The 17,017-nt window shown below is 31.0% G+C and overlaps 1 protein-coding gene across 1 annotated transcript in view; it reads right to left on the bottom strand.

Annotated features, from left to right (window-relative positions):
• Positions 1-16,464, bottom strand: part of LOC146537571 (CYFIP-related Rac1 interactor A) — a 28,344-nt gene extending 11,880 nt beyond the window's left edge. Inside the window, exons 1-2 of the mRNA XM_085188658.1 lie at positions 15,883-16,464; positions 2,549-2,680 (exon numbers count right to left, since the gene is read on the bottom strand). Coding sequence (XP_085044784.1) covers positions 2,549-2,680; positions 15,883-16,197 — 447 coding nt within the window. The 5' untranslated portion in view covers positions 16,198-16,464. The remainder of the gene's footprint in view (positions 1-2,548; positions 2,681-15,882) is intronic.
• Between the last annotated feature and the right edge of the window lie 553 nt (positions 16,465-17,017).

Here is a 17,017-nt window from a genome sequence, read left to right as displayed (position 1 = left end):
GGCCCTCGATTGTCTGAGTAACGAGCACTTATTCAATTCTAGCCACGGGTCACGTTAGGCATTGCTTTGTTTACATAATAACTGTTGGATAGTTTAATGATATTTTATTGAAGACAGTACTTGCTACTTGCTTATTGTTTGTAAAAGCAATAATATTTCTATTTGTGCATTTCACACAATAGACTAATGTTTCATCATTTTCCACCAAGTTAAATTTTTAGGTTCATAATTTATTACACATAGTTTTTAATAGAGCAGCTTAAAAAACTTTTTACATTTTTAATTTGCGTATTTTGTTGGGTAACCTAGTTACATTTTTATCTTTTTATCCGATTAAAGACAGGCAGGTAGTATACCTAACGTGACCAGAAGTCCCGTTTCAAACGGGACTGTCCTGTTTTTTGCATGTGCCTCCCGGTGTCCCGAAACGTGCAAATACCCCGGTCTTTGGAACGGCATGTATATTTGGCGGTCGAAACAAGTTTCCCTGTGATTGTCTCAATACACTAGTTTTCAAAAAAAAGGAAATATTAATTGATTTATTGAAATGTATCAATTATACCTAAAAAGAAAACGAAAGCAGATGGTTCTTTTTAGATATCGAGAAAATTAAAGTTATTCTAAAAAAAAAGAAAGCCTATCCTAAAACACGAAAGCACATCTAAAAAAAAAAAGAAAGACCACATTAAATATACCTTAAGTAGCTGTCAGCTACTAGCACTCTTCTGGGCGGTATATGAACATAAACTACCGCATTCAGTCAGGTATGTATGTACAAATCCAGTTTTGTTTCACTATGAGAAATATTTAGAAATATTTTATTTAGGATAGGCTTTCTTTTTTTTTTGAGAGTGGTGTTTGTAAAAATAAGAAATATACGCTGAATGTCTTACAATCAGACCAAAACCAGAGTGAAGGCACTTATCCAATGCACTCTGATATTATATTAGTTTTAGAAGTTTCAGCATTTCTATCAACTAAGCAAGTTTTAGTTTAAGTAACTTTAGATCATTTGTTTTATGTGTGTTTTAATAAACTTTATTAAAAGTTTTAAGATAAAAAATAATTGATATTAACACATTACACAAAATAATTCACAAAGTAAAGAAAATTACCGTCGTGGTGTAGTGACTCAGCGTCTGTCTGTACATGCGACGGTTGTGGATTCGATTCCTACTCAGAAGGTATAAATTATTTCATATTTCCCTGCTTCAGTAACAAGATAAAGCGCGGCGTTGAGTTTCACCATTCGCCAATGTCTCGAAAATTTGTGATTGGAATAAACACTAGGTTCCTTCCCACCCTGCTATATGAGATACATCGTGAAAATAAAAAAAAACGAAATTATTATTTATGTGAAAAGTTGTATATGTGAAAAGTGTATTGTTTAATTTAAAATAAATATCATTTTAAATTAAACAATACACTTTTCACATAAAAAGGTTAAAATAACCTCAAATTATGTCACACGGTACATACACTAAATATAAAATATAAAACTCTACCCATAGTCCATACCCACCGTATTTTTAACAATACGAGTATAAAACGCATATTCTCATAAAAAGATACGAAATTAGATAGACAAGGCGTGGTTAGCGATTGCAAACATCATTAACTTCGTTTTTTTAAATCTATTTTAAGCATTTAAATGCAGAATTTATTTCTCAGTGCTTGTATCAATTTTTCTTAATCAGCCTATCGTTGTCCACTGCTGAACAACCCTCCCTCCCTCATCGCCATCCTGGTCTTGGGCTTCTCGCATAATTATCCATCTGACTCAATTAATGACCATATAAGGTGAAGGTGCTCTTCATAACGAAAATAGCCTATTGATTACATTATTTATATACAAAAGGGTAAAGTGAAGGGGTTGGATAACAATGTCATGAACACGCAACTTTAAACTAAAATAAACGTTTATCGGTCGTTTATAATATATTTTTTTCTACAATATAATTATATTTTTGAATTGCCAATCTATATCGAGACACTGCTGGAAATTATAATTAGCACGAAACGCAAAGAGCCGGTGAATTAAAATATATTTTTTTATATTAACAATTATTATTGGCCTGTCAAGCGTGCGACTGCTAACGCGACAGGATGTGAGTTTGATTCCTACTTGAGGAAATGAACTTTCTGGTTACGAGGTAAGTAAGGAACGGAAGTGATATAATGTCATATAAGTACAACAACAATATTTAAATTCACACACTAAGAAAATTGTATTTTATTTCATGTTTTGAGTATAAAATACAAGTTGCGAATAACTTGTTTAATAGCTATAATTGAAGTCCAAATTGCCAACATGATTAAAATAAGGATGCTTCAAATGTAGGCCTAGATTGTTTCCTAGTCGATAGACCCTTCAGTTTGAGGACTTGTGAGTTTGGCCAAATAGGTCAACTATTTGGTTGCAACACTTCAGAGATACAGGCGTTTATATAAGCAAGAACACTTCACTTTATACTTTAAAACTACCATCATAGTTTAAAACTAATTTCTTCATAATTTTAAAATGCATAAATTATAAAATAAAACTTGCCTTATGTTCATCGAATTTTAAAACAAATTCTAGTATTTCTGCAAATTGCTTCACAAGTGCTTGCTGTTGCTCCAAATGCTGTGTAGGACTCATGGATCCTCCTACAAGTGAGCCTAGGAGTCGTGGTACCACCTGTAAATAAACAATACTTAAAATAATTACAGTGTAAAATAATACATTTTTTTTATTGACTTTAAATATATTAAACTTAATATATGTTACAATAATATAACAGTTTTTTTTTTACATTTATCAGAAGAGAAGAAAACTTTTTATTTATCTTCATATTTTCATTTCTAATAATAAATTTTACATTGGCAGTCGCATAATAATGATGAACAAAGTCAATTAAGACTAATAAACTATCAAAGGGTTTAACGATTGTCATCAGACGATAATCGACACAGACAGTCTAACGAGCTCTTCATAGACGAGATGAAAATTTGAATATTCATATACGACATCCGGCCATCCAGATAACTATCAATTAGAATAAGTGTTGTGGTTTCTACGAATAATATTATTTATTATAGATTATTTTATAAACATACAGAAGTTTCAATAATAATTGTACCTATTACCTAAAATAAACTTAAATACTACCGGGGCCAAAAATGCACTCCGGTCTTAAACTTTTAGGTAATTTTAAGTTTAGGTAATCTCGATTTAATGAAGATATTCAATAATATATAAATATTTCCTAAGTTTCCCTAATTACTTGTTTTCAAACATACATACATAATTATAATTTTTGGTTTTCAAAATTTCTTGTCCTAATATATCCAACGTATCCAGCATAGACAAGAATTAGATTAAATCTAATCTGCCAAGTTCTTAAGTTAAGGTAATCTCGACTTAATGAAGATATTTAATTAACATTACGAAGAATTTGTTTTCAAAGTTACATACACAATTAAAATGTTGGTTTCCGAAAATTTCTAGTTCTAAAATATCCACCACATCCAGCACAAACAAGAATTAAATTAAATCTGTTCTGCACACTGAACGTCATGACCTATTTACTTTGCTTCTGTAGGAGTTCAATTCATATTTGACGATTTGCTAAATAGCACATTGTTCGACGTGAAGTACTATAGCAATAGTATGTGGACTGTAACGTGACGTGAGGCAGTTCAGTACTTTCTGGCACCGGTTGAACGAACTGAGAAACGGAAACGACGTATAAATTAAAATACTAAGATATTTTAAACTGTGTCGCGGCAGTGTTATCGGAAAATTTGGCACGTAAAATAAGTAAAAGATGTAAAATATTAAAAGATATAATCAGTTTAAGCAAAAGAAAAGGAAAATGATATCAGAATTCATGATCCATAACTGAATCTTAGTTTTCAATAACAAATATCTGTGGCAATTTTAGAATGGTATTTTAACGTTAACCTTACCCACCTTCCTGGTATACCTGGTTTTCAGTATTGCTAGGTTTGTTTTACGTCGATTTTAAATTAAATTGAAATAGATTGATATTTTTTGCAGAGAGAAAATGAAATCTTTGAAAATATTTACAATTATTATAAGTATAGATATTGAAATTGCGATTCTGAAAATATTATAATAAACAGATATTAATAGTTATCAGTAATCACAAAAATAATTATAATGGAATGGAGTGAATCGACGACCAATAAGTCAAATTGCAGCAACTAGTTACAAGGATAAAATCGAAAGTACGGAAGCAATTGAAAAAATATTTGCTATTAACGATACTAGCAATTGCTTTTTGTTTTGCAAAGTACAGAATAGTTCAACTTCAGGAAGCATGTATGGGATCGTAGTAAGCAACTTTAAGCAACTTGGGGCACTAAAACATTTATTTTGGTCCATTACCAAATCTACCTCTGAAATACCATTTTCATTATTGGGATTTGTTAAATATTTATTTATTTATTATAAACAACAAAAAAAGTATTTTGACAGCAATAAAAAAAACTAAAATACATAATTGTTATGTTTAAACCAGTTAATGATTGTTGAAAAATAAAGTTTACAAGCAACTGATAAGGGAATTCATTTATCATTAATTATATAGGCCATTAATGTGAAATGTTAGACAAATCAGAATAGATTGCATAATCTTTTCACAGGAAGCGGTGGTTGTTTAGTCGAGTACATTGCAACTGCATCGGGAGCACGGGTAAGCATTAAGCAATTATTTCTATTAGGCCTCTTCCGTATCCTGGACTCGGATATCCATGTAGAATGTAGATACTGATAAATTAAATTTACATACGCTTTGTATGTGATGAAAGGATCGAATCTAATTATTTACACACAAATAAGAATAATATTTTTTGCTAAAATAATAATTTACTGTATACGTCTATATAATCCATGTATCAACGTTAGGTACAAAAGGTATTGGTTATTTTTTTTCTATCATAGCCAAAACTTATTAAGCTTAGCTAATCTTTATTTGGTGCGGACGTTATTTACAAAATAAAGAAGTGAACTTAATTAAAAGATTTTAATCTTGGCTGTACCAGACGTACCTCATTACAAGCGTTGGTACAAAAAAAAAACAAAAGAAACTTGTAATCTATGTTCAGAAAAACGAGTGGTCCAAGAGGAATATTACGTTTGGTATTAAGATTTCTTTATGAATTACAAAGCGGCACCCTCTTTGTACTTCTATAAAAATTGCTTGGTTAGATAGAAATGAAGAATTTAGATTAAAATATTTAATACATTTTAATTAAAAAAAAAATCTAAAAAATTCTAACAAGTAAAGCGTATTACACTGTTCAAGAATATTTAGAGGATAAGCATGTATGGAATTAATGTCTATTGAATGTAATGCAGAATAGCTGCCAGCAAATATAATAGATTGTACCATTGATTTTGAAAAGAGCAACTGTTGAGTTTCTTGCCGGCTCTTCTCAGCAGAACTGCCTTCCGAACCGGTGGTAGCTTTTTGTTCATATGTTCATTCGACGATTCAAAAGTGCTTATAATAATTGCCTATTTGAATAAAGAATATTTTGAATTTGAATTAATTAAAAAAAACATTCTTTGACTTGGAAAAACGACTATGCATTGGTTCAATTGGATTAATATAATATTTCTAAAGTGAGCGCAAACGAACATCGACATCAATGTACCTGTACTGTGGTTGGCGTGTTATTTATGAGCACAATAGCTCCCGCGATTGTATGCTTTATATAAAATGTGGTGAATCACAAGATGTGAGTCACGTGGCTGTGGTCGTTTTCGACTTCGCATCCCGATGGGTTTGCAAATTAGTAAGATTTTGCCTCTTCATGACGCATTTAACGGATTTAACCTCAATCAGTGACATATTTTGCAATAGTGAATTTCTCACTTAAATTATGACTGAATTGGCATTGTTTATATTTCGGTAAATACGTATATAAAAATAGTTTTCTGTAAAGTTGCTTTGTGCAATATCCCATACATATCGTATGAGGTCACAATAATAATTTAACACTCTTCTCTCTCTATTCTTCAAATAGATATTTTTTTATGAGACATTTGCTTCTATACATAGTAAAGGATGAAGCGGGATTAGTTTCGAATGACGTCATATTCCGTAAATGGTACCAAGGCGATGTGAACACGTGTTCAAAATTTAGTAATGATATTCTATTGGTTAAAAGTATTGGTTGGTTACGTGCTTCTTATTAGACTAACATTAGAATATTAAGTAGAAATGATTTTACGAAGATAGTTTCAGTTGTTATTTCATATTTTAGATACATTTTCGTTGACAAGTTATATTTTCATTATATATAAACTATGATTTAGCAAGAGCAATGTAGGTCAAATTAGTAAACCAGACAAGATGGCATGCTTGGTATGAAGATAAATGATATGAAAGACGTTCTGTGATAATTATGTTAAAATTATTAGCTTACATCACGAAAATAGTTCATGTTTTACTATTTATTTAGGTACATTTCATTTAATACTGGAAATATTTTTTCGTTGAAAAACTGACAAATATTGTTATTATTCTGTGAAATGATCGTAAAGAAAATCTTAAAAGAATATGAATAAGTAGTAAAAATGTTGTTTTTTTTAACTTATAACTAAGTATTAGCTATTATTTAAATATAAAATAATATTAAAATATAATATAGGTATATGAAGATATGCGTATGCGCACACTATAAGCATATTTTGTAGATAAAATTACTTCGAGAAATAAGACCAATACTAGAGAAAATGAGGATCTAAGCCACAAATTTCAGCTCGGGAGATATTTACAACAAGGCCAAGCGGCTAGCTCATATTGTATTACGATTATTTCGCATATTTATCGCGTTAATCGACATACTATTAAATAGGAAATAATATCATTAATTTAAGCAATGCATTAAATTAACAACGCGTACAAAAACTGTATAATACGTATATATAATTAAAGTGATAAGAAGTAAAGGCAGGGAACTAGTGAAGCATTTATAGAGTAATAGGATATCATTAATTATTAATAATTAATTATAATGTATCCATCATTTATAATTACAGCCTATCCCGGATCTAAGTAAAAAAAGTTAAACACATATTTTGTCTGTTATTAAATATTTTTTTCTTTAATATACCTACACACTTAATATTCATTTTAAATGAATTTAAATACAATTGTTTATATCATACGAATTAATTCCTACATTATATTAAATGTTGAATAATACTTTATTAAACTACTAGCGGCCCGCCCGCGGCTTCGCCTGCGTGAACTACGTTATTATTAATTTCTGTCTCCATGAGTACCTACGTTCTATAAGTGACGTCCATGCAAAATTTGAGACTCCTAGCATTTGTAGTAACGAAGTTTCATACAAACTTTCAACCCCAAAAACAACCCCTTAGGAGTCGAATATTGCAAATTCCCGATTCTTAGCGAGCACCTACGTCCTATAAATAACTCCTATGCAAAATTTGAGAATTCTAGCACATGTAGTTTCTGAGATTTCGTGATGAATGAGTGACCTTTCAATTTTATAAATATAGATACCTACCCTACTCAGAAGTTCTTATATTAAATTACAACGACTTATTAAATTAACACTAGTTGCCGTACAATTAGGAATTCGTTCAGTGCGCTGATAATGAAGGCAATTCTGTAGTTGACGTGTCGATTATTATCTAGAACTCTATTGCAGAGATAAATCTATTCAAGTTGTGGAACTATCTAATGTTTTCATCTACCTATCGTATACAGATTCCTGTGTGCAAACTGTTTTTATTGGTTTCTTATGTAATTGCTCTTTTTAATGTAAATAACAGCATTATTACTTGTTTTCTTTTAATTTCTTTCAAATCTTCTTGCATAAAATTGAGTAAATTGCAATAATTAATATAACTAGAGAACGAATTGAGGTGCACAGAACGAATTCCCATAGTAACATGTACATATGTCATTTACTTGTGTGTGTTATACTTATTTAAAAAAATATCAGAATGCTGCACTCTTTCTCTATCTTAACTATAACTGTAACAAATTCCATGCTCCTTCATCCATACACTTTTCGTAAAAAGAGGTACAAAATTTTTATTTCATAAATAAGATAAAAGCCCAATTTTATTTATTGTCACAAATTTAAGCAGATCCTCATCTAGTCTGACAAAACACGACTTGGCAAATCGATGACACTGGGCTTCACCAGCATAGACTAGTCCTGATACTACCCACTTAAATTCAACGGAAATCCTTGCGACCTGTAGGTCGTAATTTCATTGTAATGAAACGCCGTAGAATTAGCTTTCATATTACCGTGACATCTAGGATTAAAACCCACCTAAAGCTGGTAAACCTCGTGTTCAGGATATCCTTGTGGTGTACCTAAGACACCTTCAGACAAAGAATTGCAAGACTCCCAAACTGTAATGTATTTTTATAATAGCTTAAAAAAACATGCGATATACAACTAAAAATAGTTAAGTATGACATTCATTACGTGTGTGAATATAAACGAGGTCGTTATAATTTTTCTATTATACTTATATTTCCATTATTCTGTTCAACAATGATTCTTCAGCCTACTCGCATATACACAATAATAAAGACCTATTTTCAACATCCAAACCCTCATTTTAAGATATGAATTAAAAGTTTATTACGCAAGTTTAATTAGACAAGAAGACACTTATAACATAGTCCTTGATACTATTTAAATAATGAACGTATCTGGATTGCAATTTAATGCAATTGTCAGGCAAGCGGAAAGTGAGCATTTTGAGTGCAACGTCCCGCATGCACCATTAATTTGGTTCCACCTCACGATCCACCGCATCAGACAATCGAAAAGAAATAGTATGTTTTTTACGGCGATATTCTTTTTATCCTCCACTGAGATATACTTGCAAGTAAAGATTTAAAACAGCCGTGAAGATAGTACTGTAGTGGCAGATATCACTGCTACTGACTGCAAGATAAAGACAAAAATAGGCAAAAATTAAATAACAAGCCTGCAGTGCACCATAAAAAAAGAATTTGAAGCAATCAAAACCAATTTAATATCTTAACCAATATCAACTATATGTAAAAATTAAACACTTTTTACTAGAGGCTGTCGTGGCACAGCGGCACGAGGGTGTGACTGTAACGCGACGGTTGTAGGTTCGGTGCCCACTCGAGGAAGTGCAATAATTATTTACATTTATATTTCCATTTCTTCGTTCTGGTGTCCAGGAAAAGCGAGGCGTTGAGCTCTGCCACTCAACACACAATGCCTCCAGACTTCGGCAGAAAGTGGGTAACGGAGTGTCTTAACACGAGGTTCCCTCCGCCTACCCTGCGAGATATAGCGTGAAGCTAATTCATTTAATTTGGTTTAATTTTTACTTGAGATTGGCAATAATATATTATTTTTTATAACGAATAACTTCAAAAGATTTACGACTTACCCACCCATTGTATTGGATAATATAAATATTACAGAAATATTTCGTCACAACTCTTATTATACACGGATACTTAAATAAAAGAATGAAATCAGTGACCTGAATCCCATTTAGAGAAAATGCGTAGTAATTCCGAGCTGTTCTGCAACTTCATATGACAACTTCAACTTTGAAAGGTCACATTTCATAATAGAAGCGAGTTGGAATTTAATATCCATAGATCTGATGCGGTTAGGTGTAATTCATCATTTAGTTACTTGTGGCAATTGGCGTCTTGTAGAGAGAGATATTAAATAATTATGTCCAGTTATGTTAGCAAGTGTTTCGTTGAGATAACAAAATCTATGCTAAGTTTTAAGTAAGAAAGTAAATAAGAAAGAATCAGAGAAAATATTACGCTGTATCCCGCATAAAGCATGGTAGGCAGAGGGAACCTGGGAACCTAGTTTTAAGACGCTCTGTTCCCATTAATACACTTCCCTTCTCAACTTTCCGCTGAATACTCGAGACATTGCGTGAAGAAATGAAAATATTAAACAAGTATAAATATTGATTAATTATAATATTAATTTTTAAAAGTTTTTACATTTATTGATATTAATTTTATACAAAAAAAAACAAGTTCTGATAAGAACGACAGTAGGTCCAGCAGATGTTACGAGTACCCAAATACACACTACTTTATTCAGAGCTATTATCCTTCAAGGTGTTTATGAATGCAGGTGCATACCATGCCATCTAAACGGGATGAATGAGAACAGCTGCTCTATAAATTAACTCGTTTGAACCACCTGGTTGTTAACGTGGAAATATGACTGGTTACATTTTATAAATATTTGTAAATGAGTTATATTATCTACTTTCTTACTAAAAAGTATTATTTTCTTTGTTATGGTAACGATATTATATTAAAAATATAATGTATAAATAATAAAAAAACGATTTAATAATAGATATCTCATGTTTTCGACATGACCTAACCATTCAATAAGTATTTAGATAATACTCAAAGTTAAGAAAAATTTAAGTACTAATAAAATAAATATGTTAAATTACGACCCCCTAGGAGTTATCAGAGTTACATATTTAGTATTAATAATCCTGTTTTACGTTTTAGAAATGCTAGCATTTCCGATCTTGACAATAATAATATCTAGGTATATGAAATTTGTTTTCCCGGTGTTCACGGAAACATTCCAACATCCTTATTTAATATTTTGTTCTGTTATTAACATTATATTTTAATATTTTTCAAACATAATATATAATTGAGTCATCATTTATTAAAAGTTGTAGTGGCAAAGCATGTGACAGTAAAGGCGACTTTTATGTAGGTATGAATAATTAAATATTTATATTTCCTCGTAACAAGACAAACCGCGGCGTTTGTAATCCGCCTCACATCACGTAATGTCTCGAAAGGAGTGTCTTAACAGTAGGCTTTCTTTGCCCATCTGCAGGATATGGCGTAAAGCCATAAATATAAAAATATATATATGTATAACCTAATAATTGTACAAACTGCGAAACTGCACGTGCAGTCGTACAACACCTAATAAGGTACTCTATTCGTTGCTCATGCAAGGTATTGTTAACGACACACTCGGAAATAGTCAATTGCCTTCTCTTTCTTATCTATCGCTTTTGATTGAGACAGCTAGTGTACAAATAAATTCTAATTACACCGTACTAACATCAGTATTCCTGGCGTTTACTGTCTAAAACATTAAAATACGTGAACAGTATAATTTTGTATGGTAGAAATAATGGTGGTAAATTTTCATGCGCACTTGAAAACCATCGTTTTTCTTGGTGTGAACCACCAGCTGTGTGGTGTCGAGTCAACTTTTCTAAGTATAAATTATGACTTAAGCTTTGCTCATAAATGAGTTATTTTTTAAATGGCACAGTATATACAAACTAATGGTGATAATTTCTTTTTTTACACTTGCAAAAAATGTTATAAAATGTTAAGTGGTGCACTTGCAATAAGGGCACATAATCTTAATGTGTAGTTTAAGTAGTCGTTAAATAATATAAAGAGGTAGATTAATATGAAAAACTAAATATAATGTAAAATGTATCGGATACATATAATTTGAAATTTCTATCACAAACAAATTAAATGTAGTTGTTAGTTGTACAGTGTTTCGCCTATGGTAATAGACTCGAAGCCGTATTTGCTTGTTTTATTCATGCAGAAGGATTCTATGACGCTTAGTCAGGCGATAATAATTAATGGAAAATGATAATAACAGTTATACTTATAAGGAAAATAAATAAATCTTAGCATTAACTGTAGTATGTTATTATTTTCTTGTGTAAAATATGTATTAAGAATGGTTTTTATTTAGCTTTACACTGTATCCCGTATACAACAGGGTATGCAGAGGAAACCTAGTGTTAAACTCCGTTCCCCATTATCCACCGAAATCTGGGGGTTGAGTTGAATGGCGGAACTCAACACCGCGCTTTGCTTTGAAGAACCAACACCAGAGCGAAGAAATGAAAATATTACATTTATTCGAGTGGGGATTGAACCCACAACCTGTCGCATACCACAAGTGTGCCCCACAAGTGGCCTCTTGAGCTTATGAAAATTGATTTTCCTTTATATATTTTATAAACCTTACACGTGGAATTTTGTCTAATTACTTTCTCAGAGAGGAAATGGTCTTTTTACAGATGCTAAGCGAGTAGACTAGAATAATTATACGCTGAATGCAATGCTTTTTAAAAGGCTTGCCATTTTTATACGTAATTAGCTACTATGAAGTTCTCTTCAGCAGATATTATCAGTCGACAAAAGAAAAAAAAAAGAGTAATGTCGATGTTTTCTAGGAGAATAATAACGTGCTGTGTGGAATATTATATTTATTTATTTAGCTTTAATTAAAAAGAAAGAAAATATATTATGGTCTATGAATAAAAAAATGTGTGTTTTTCATTATATCTAATATTAAAACTAGACTAGGAAATAAAGTGGTTTTATAAATATTATAGTGACTGTATAATTAACATTGTCAACTACCGATGTAGTAGGTATGTCGTATATTAAGATGATTCAACGTATAAAAGAAATCATAGGGGTATAAAAAGAAAATGGTTCTGGTCTTATTTTTATCCTTGGATTGCTTCCTTTCATTTTAAATAGGCTAGATAAGTACCTACATAAATAATATTTAGGATTTCTAAACATTGTATTAACAAATGGTAGAAATTATTAGTAAAATGTACATCAGTCTTTTGAATCTTTTATATTTAGTAATATTAATTATTATTTTAAATTCCTATAAGCGTTTAACCCATAAATATGTATATATGTTTTTCAATCTCAAGATCGTATGCTAGCATGTAACAGATAAGATTGTATGAGTGTCCGCGTACTTTAAACGGAGTATGATGTTTGTAAGATATGAAAAACGTGACAAAAGAAACCATACCTATCACATATTTTGTTAAAATAACATTACAGAAATTAATATTTTAAAGGGAATTTAGTCAACATATTCTACAATTGTCTCTTTATTCCTTTGGGCGTAAATAAACTGTAAAAATAAATTTCCCATTTAAAATATTGATTTCCGTTTATGTATAGGAAAATGGCATTTTACATATATTTAGATATATACTTTTTAAGTTTGTACGACAAATACATGACTAAATCAATTTTTATTACAGCAAGGAGGAAGTATTAAATATTATTTAAATTCTCACTCGACTCCCATATTCGCTTGATAGAATGATTGCCACATTCAACCAAACATAGGATACAGATGGCTTTAATCAGCCACGATGTGATTTGATCATAAACATTTATTTATATTTGTATTTCCATTTCTTCGCTCTGGTGTCGAGGCAAAGTGCGGCGTTGAGTTCTGCCATTCAACACGCAATGCTTCCAGAATTCGGCAGAAAGTGGGGAACGGAGTGTCTTAACACTAGCTTCCCTCTGCCTACCCGGCTGTGTGCAGGATACAGCGTGAAGCTGATTTATTTTTATTTTTTTTAATTCAATTTACTAGTCTTGCGATTAATTGTCATGTAATGGCCTATATGTAACATATTTTACTGGAAGAATTGTATTGTACTTTTAAGTAAGATAGTATATGTAACTGTAGCTTTTATCTGCGGCTTCGACCTCTTAGTCAAATGGAAATAATTAACAATAAGTGTTTGTGGCACGACGCATTCGAAGTGCCCGAGGTGACTCTGACCGCAGGTATGTTGAGTTATAGTATGATCAACAAATCATGGTTGCCCTGAAGATAAGTTTTCTGAACCTTCGGGTATTTTTCACTCTGGAAGAAAATAATGAAAAATCCTAATATCAAATCTGTGCAGCCATGTTCAGTTAACTTCAGGACCGCCATAACTTGGTGAACGTACTGTACGTGATGTAATATAACGTATAGCCTTCCTCGATAAATGGACTATTCAAAATTAAGATTTAATTCAAAATTCAAAATTAATTAATTTTTTTCAATTCAAACCAGTAGTTTCCGAGACTAGCGTGCGACAAACTCTCCAGATTTATAATTTTATAGAAGTATAGATATTGAATAATTCAAGGAATGGTATTCCATGTTGTAAATTTATTTTAAGCGATTGCTGCATAATATACAGGCATTAAAACGCAAAGTTTTACATGTTTTTATACGATAATTACAATAAACATCATGCTTTAAGGCATTAAAGTGAATCATAAACATTACGCAATTACAAGTGAAGTGAACATTACATGAGAGATATTTTTTTAACCGACTTTTAATAATAATAAAAAAAAAGTATAAACAACAGAATATTTTCATTACGACAGATCCCTTGTTGACTGTATCTGCATTGCGACCACTATTGCGGTCGCGAATCAATTTTGGAAAAATATTGTTGATATCTACTAACTTGGAAAATGTTGAAATATAGTTGTATAGACGCGGTGGTTACAGTTTCGATTGTTGCACGGGGAAATACTAATATTTAAAATAATATAAATTTCGTTTGCTCGTCACTTAACACGTAATACGTGGATAAGGTGCGTAAAATGTTAAGTATCTATTTTTTATTTTTATTTTCTAAATTAGTGTACAACGTACGGTGAATATGAAACATATAAAAACTTTGGAAATTTATCAGCTTAATATTACTTGAAATATATTACTACTTGAAAATATATCTGCATTTTTATATTGATAATAGTTTGTTATAAAAATTTGTATTTTTTAAAAAGACATGCAACTCTTATAAGATTATATTGATGTCGGTCTATAAAGACCATTTGCGTTGAGATCTCGCAGAGGTATGACATGGTATCAATGCCAAATTTTAGGTCTACGGGCCCTAAGAGCACACAAAATCAAGCTTGCAATCTGTATGAAACTGCATTTTGTATGAAATTCGTCCCATAATCAAAACTCATGAGATATGTCTCTACCGTTATGAAATTTATTCTTTGCTTGTTTCTTCACATGTTTGCCCTTAAACTACAATGCTGAAGCTTAACCGAACCCCCAGAAGGCCAGCACAACTCACACTTGATTGGCTTTTATTAAATTAATGCAGCATGATTAATGCAAGATGATATCAATTCTTTATAAGTCTTGACTTTTATTTTATATTCTTATATAACTTAAAAATATTTATATGATGCGGTAGACCAACATAATACATATATCAGCATGTTTATTAATTGTAGGTTTAACCTTTAACACGCTTCTAACATTACATTGTAGAGAGCCATTTTAATGGATGATTTGACACCCTTCGCCTCATTTAAAATGTATTTATAAATGAAGCAACATTTCACTACCTACATTTAACATTTAAATGAAGAAAAGATATTCATAAGTATAATTTTATAATGAAACAATGGCTTTGTGGTTCTGTCTGATGTTAAGAAGTAAGACTGTAAACTCAATGGTTATAAGTTTAAAAAGAAATGAAAAAATGTGTCTAAGTTTCACCACTCTACACGCAATACACAAAAGTGGAGAATGGAGACCCTTAAAATTAGTACACACAGACAGTACAAATGCATAATATTAATATATATAAACAATAATTCTATACCGACATACAACCACATAAATAGCAATATATTCAATATTTTTACTTGGTAACAAATATAAAAGGTGATTCCATTTTTTATTTACAATCATAATAAGCAATGATCCAGGAAGTTAGTATAGCATTGTAAACATGATAGCTCCAATATCTTGTAAAAGTGTTATCATTTTGTGACTTATATATTGTCAGTGATAAAGTAAAACTTCCTTCTATGTTACATGATTAATAATTTAATTTATTGTAATAAACATTTATTAATATATTAGACTTTACAAGTTGGATAATTACATTACTAATCAAAAGAGGAAAAATTTATTATATTCTGTATGTAGGTACCTATAAGTAAAAAAGTGTAATAAATATATAAACAGAGAAAATAAACTTACGCGTTTTAGCTCCAAGGAGTGGTTATAAAATCTGAGCAATTTGTCGACCAATGGCTTTACGGCGCGCCAAGCCCTTTCTTGCGTTATTGTTGATGGATCTGCGATAGCCTCACGTATTTCTTTACCAGCTCCTTTATAACATTGTATTTCCTCTAAGATTTTGTCTGATTCTAAAAGAACTCTTTGTACTTCTTCGTAAACATCGCGTTCTGTGTCAGTAGGTGCAGCATTTTCAAAATCTAAGAAAATATCATAGCGAGGCGAAGAACAACAATTCGAATCGTCTCGGGCTAATAGACTCAATAATTTACCCATTTTGAATGTTATACAGAACGTTATTATTAAATTTAAAACGAATATCTCCTGGATAGCATCGACTGCATTGCCTTATAATGTATATTTATGTATAAGGCACCTACTTTTTTATAAATATTAAAATAATTAACTGTTCAAAGAACTAAGTTTCACATTCACAATTTAAAACATTTTATCTTTATTATTCTTAAATAAACTAAGCGTTTTCTATGAAATACAACCGTACACCTTGAAAAATATCTCACCAACTAAAGTGACATTGACAAGTCGGATGTGAAGAAATACCACCCACCCACAATAGTATTGCCAGTGGCTAGTGCATTCTTAGTCAGGGTTGCTAGCAATTATAATTGACTCACGATGACGTAAAAATAGTATAAAATAATAATTAAATGTATAATACCGATATTTATATTCAAATTTGATATTTATTATCCTTATAATTTTTGTGATAACTTCTACCAATTCTAACAAATATTAATTGCACAACTACCGTTATAGTGTTATGAATTTAAAGGACGGTTCTCATATCTGTCATTTCATATTTGTCTATAGTCAATACCTAAAGTTGTACTTGGAGTTTGGTTTGGAGTTTTGTAGACTGTAGTTTTTAGTTTGTACAATTTTTAGATTTCTGTCGCGCTTTGATGGTTTCTTCACGCTGTATCCCGCAGCCAACAGGATAGGCAGAGGAAAGGGGAACGGAGTGTTAAGGCACTCTGACCTTCTTTTTTCGCCGAATTCTGCTCGCATTGGTTGGCGGAATTCAATGATATTATCTATTCTTTTATGCTTTCCAAATAACATTTCAGACTATAAT

Source organism: Heliconius melpomene, chromosome 7, assembly GCF_056956725.1.
Source record: "Heliconius melpomene rosina isolate 202511_hmr_F chromosome 7, ASM5695672v1, whole genome shotgun sequence".
NCBI classification, from domain to species: Eukaryota; Metazoa; Arthropoda; class Insecta; order Lepidoptera; family Nymphalidae; genus Heliconius; species Heliconius melpomene.
Note: the sequence above shows the minus strand (reverse complement) of the source record. Positions and strands in the feature narration are given on the sequence as shown.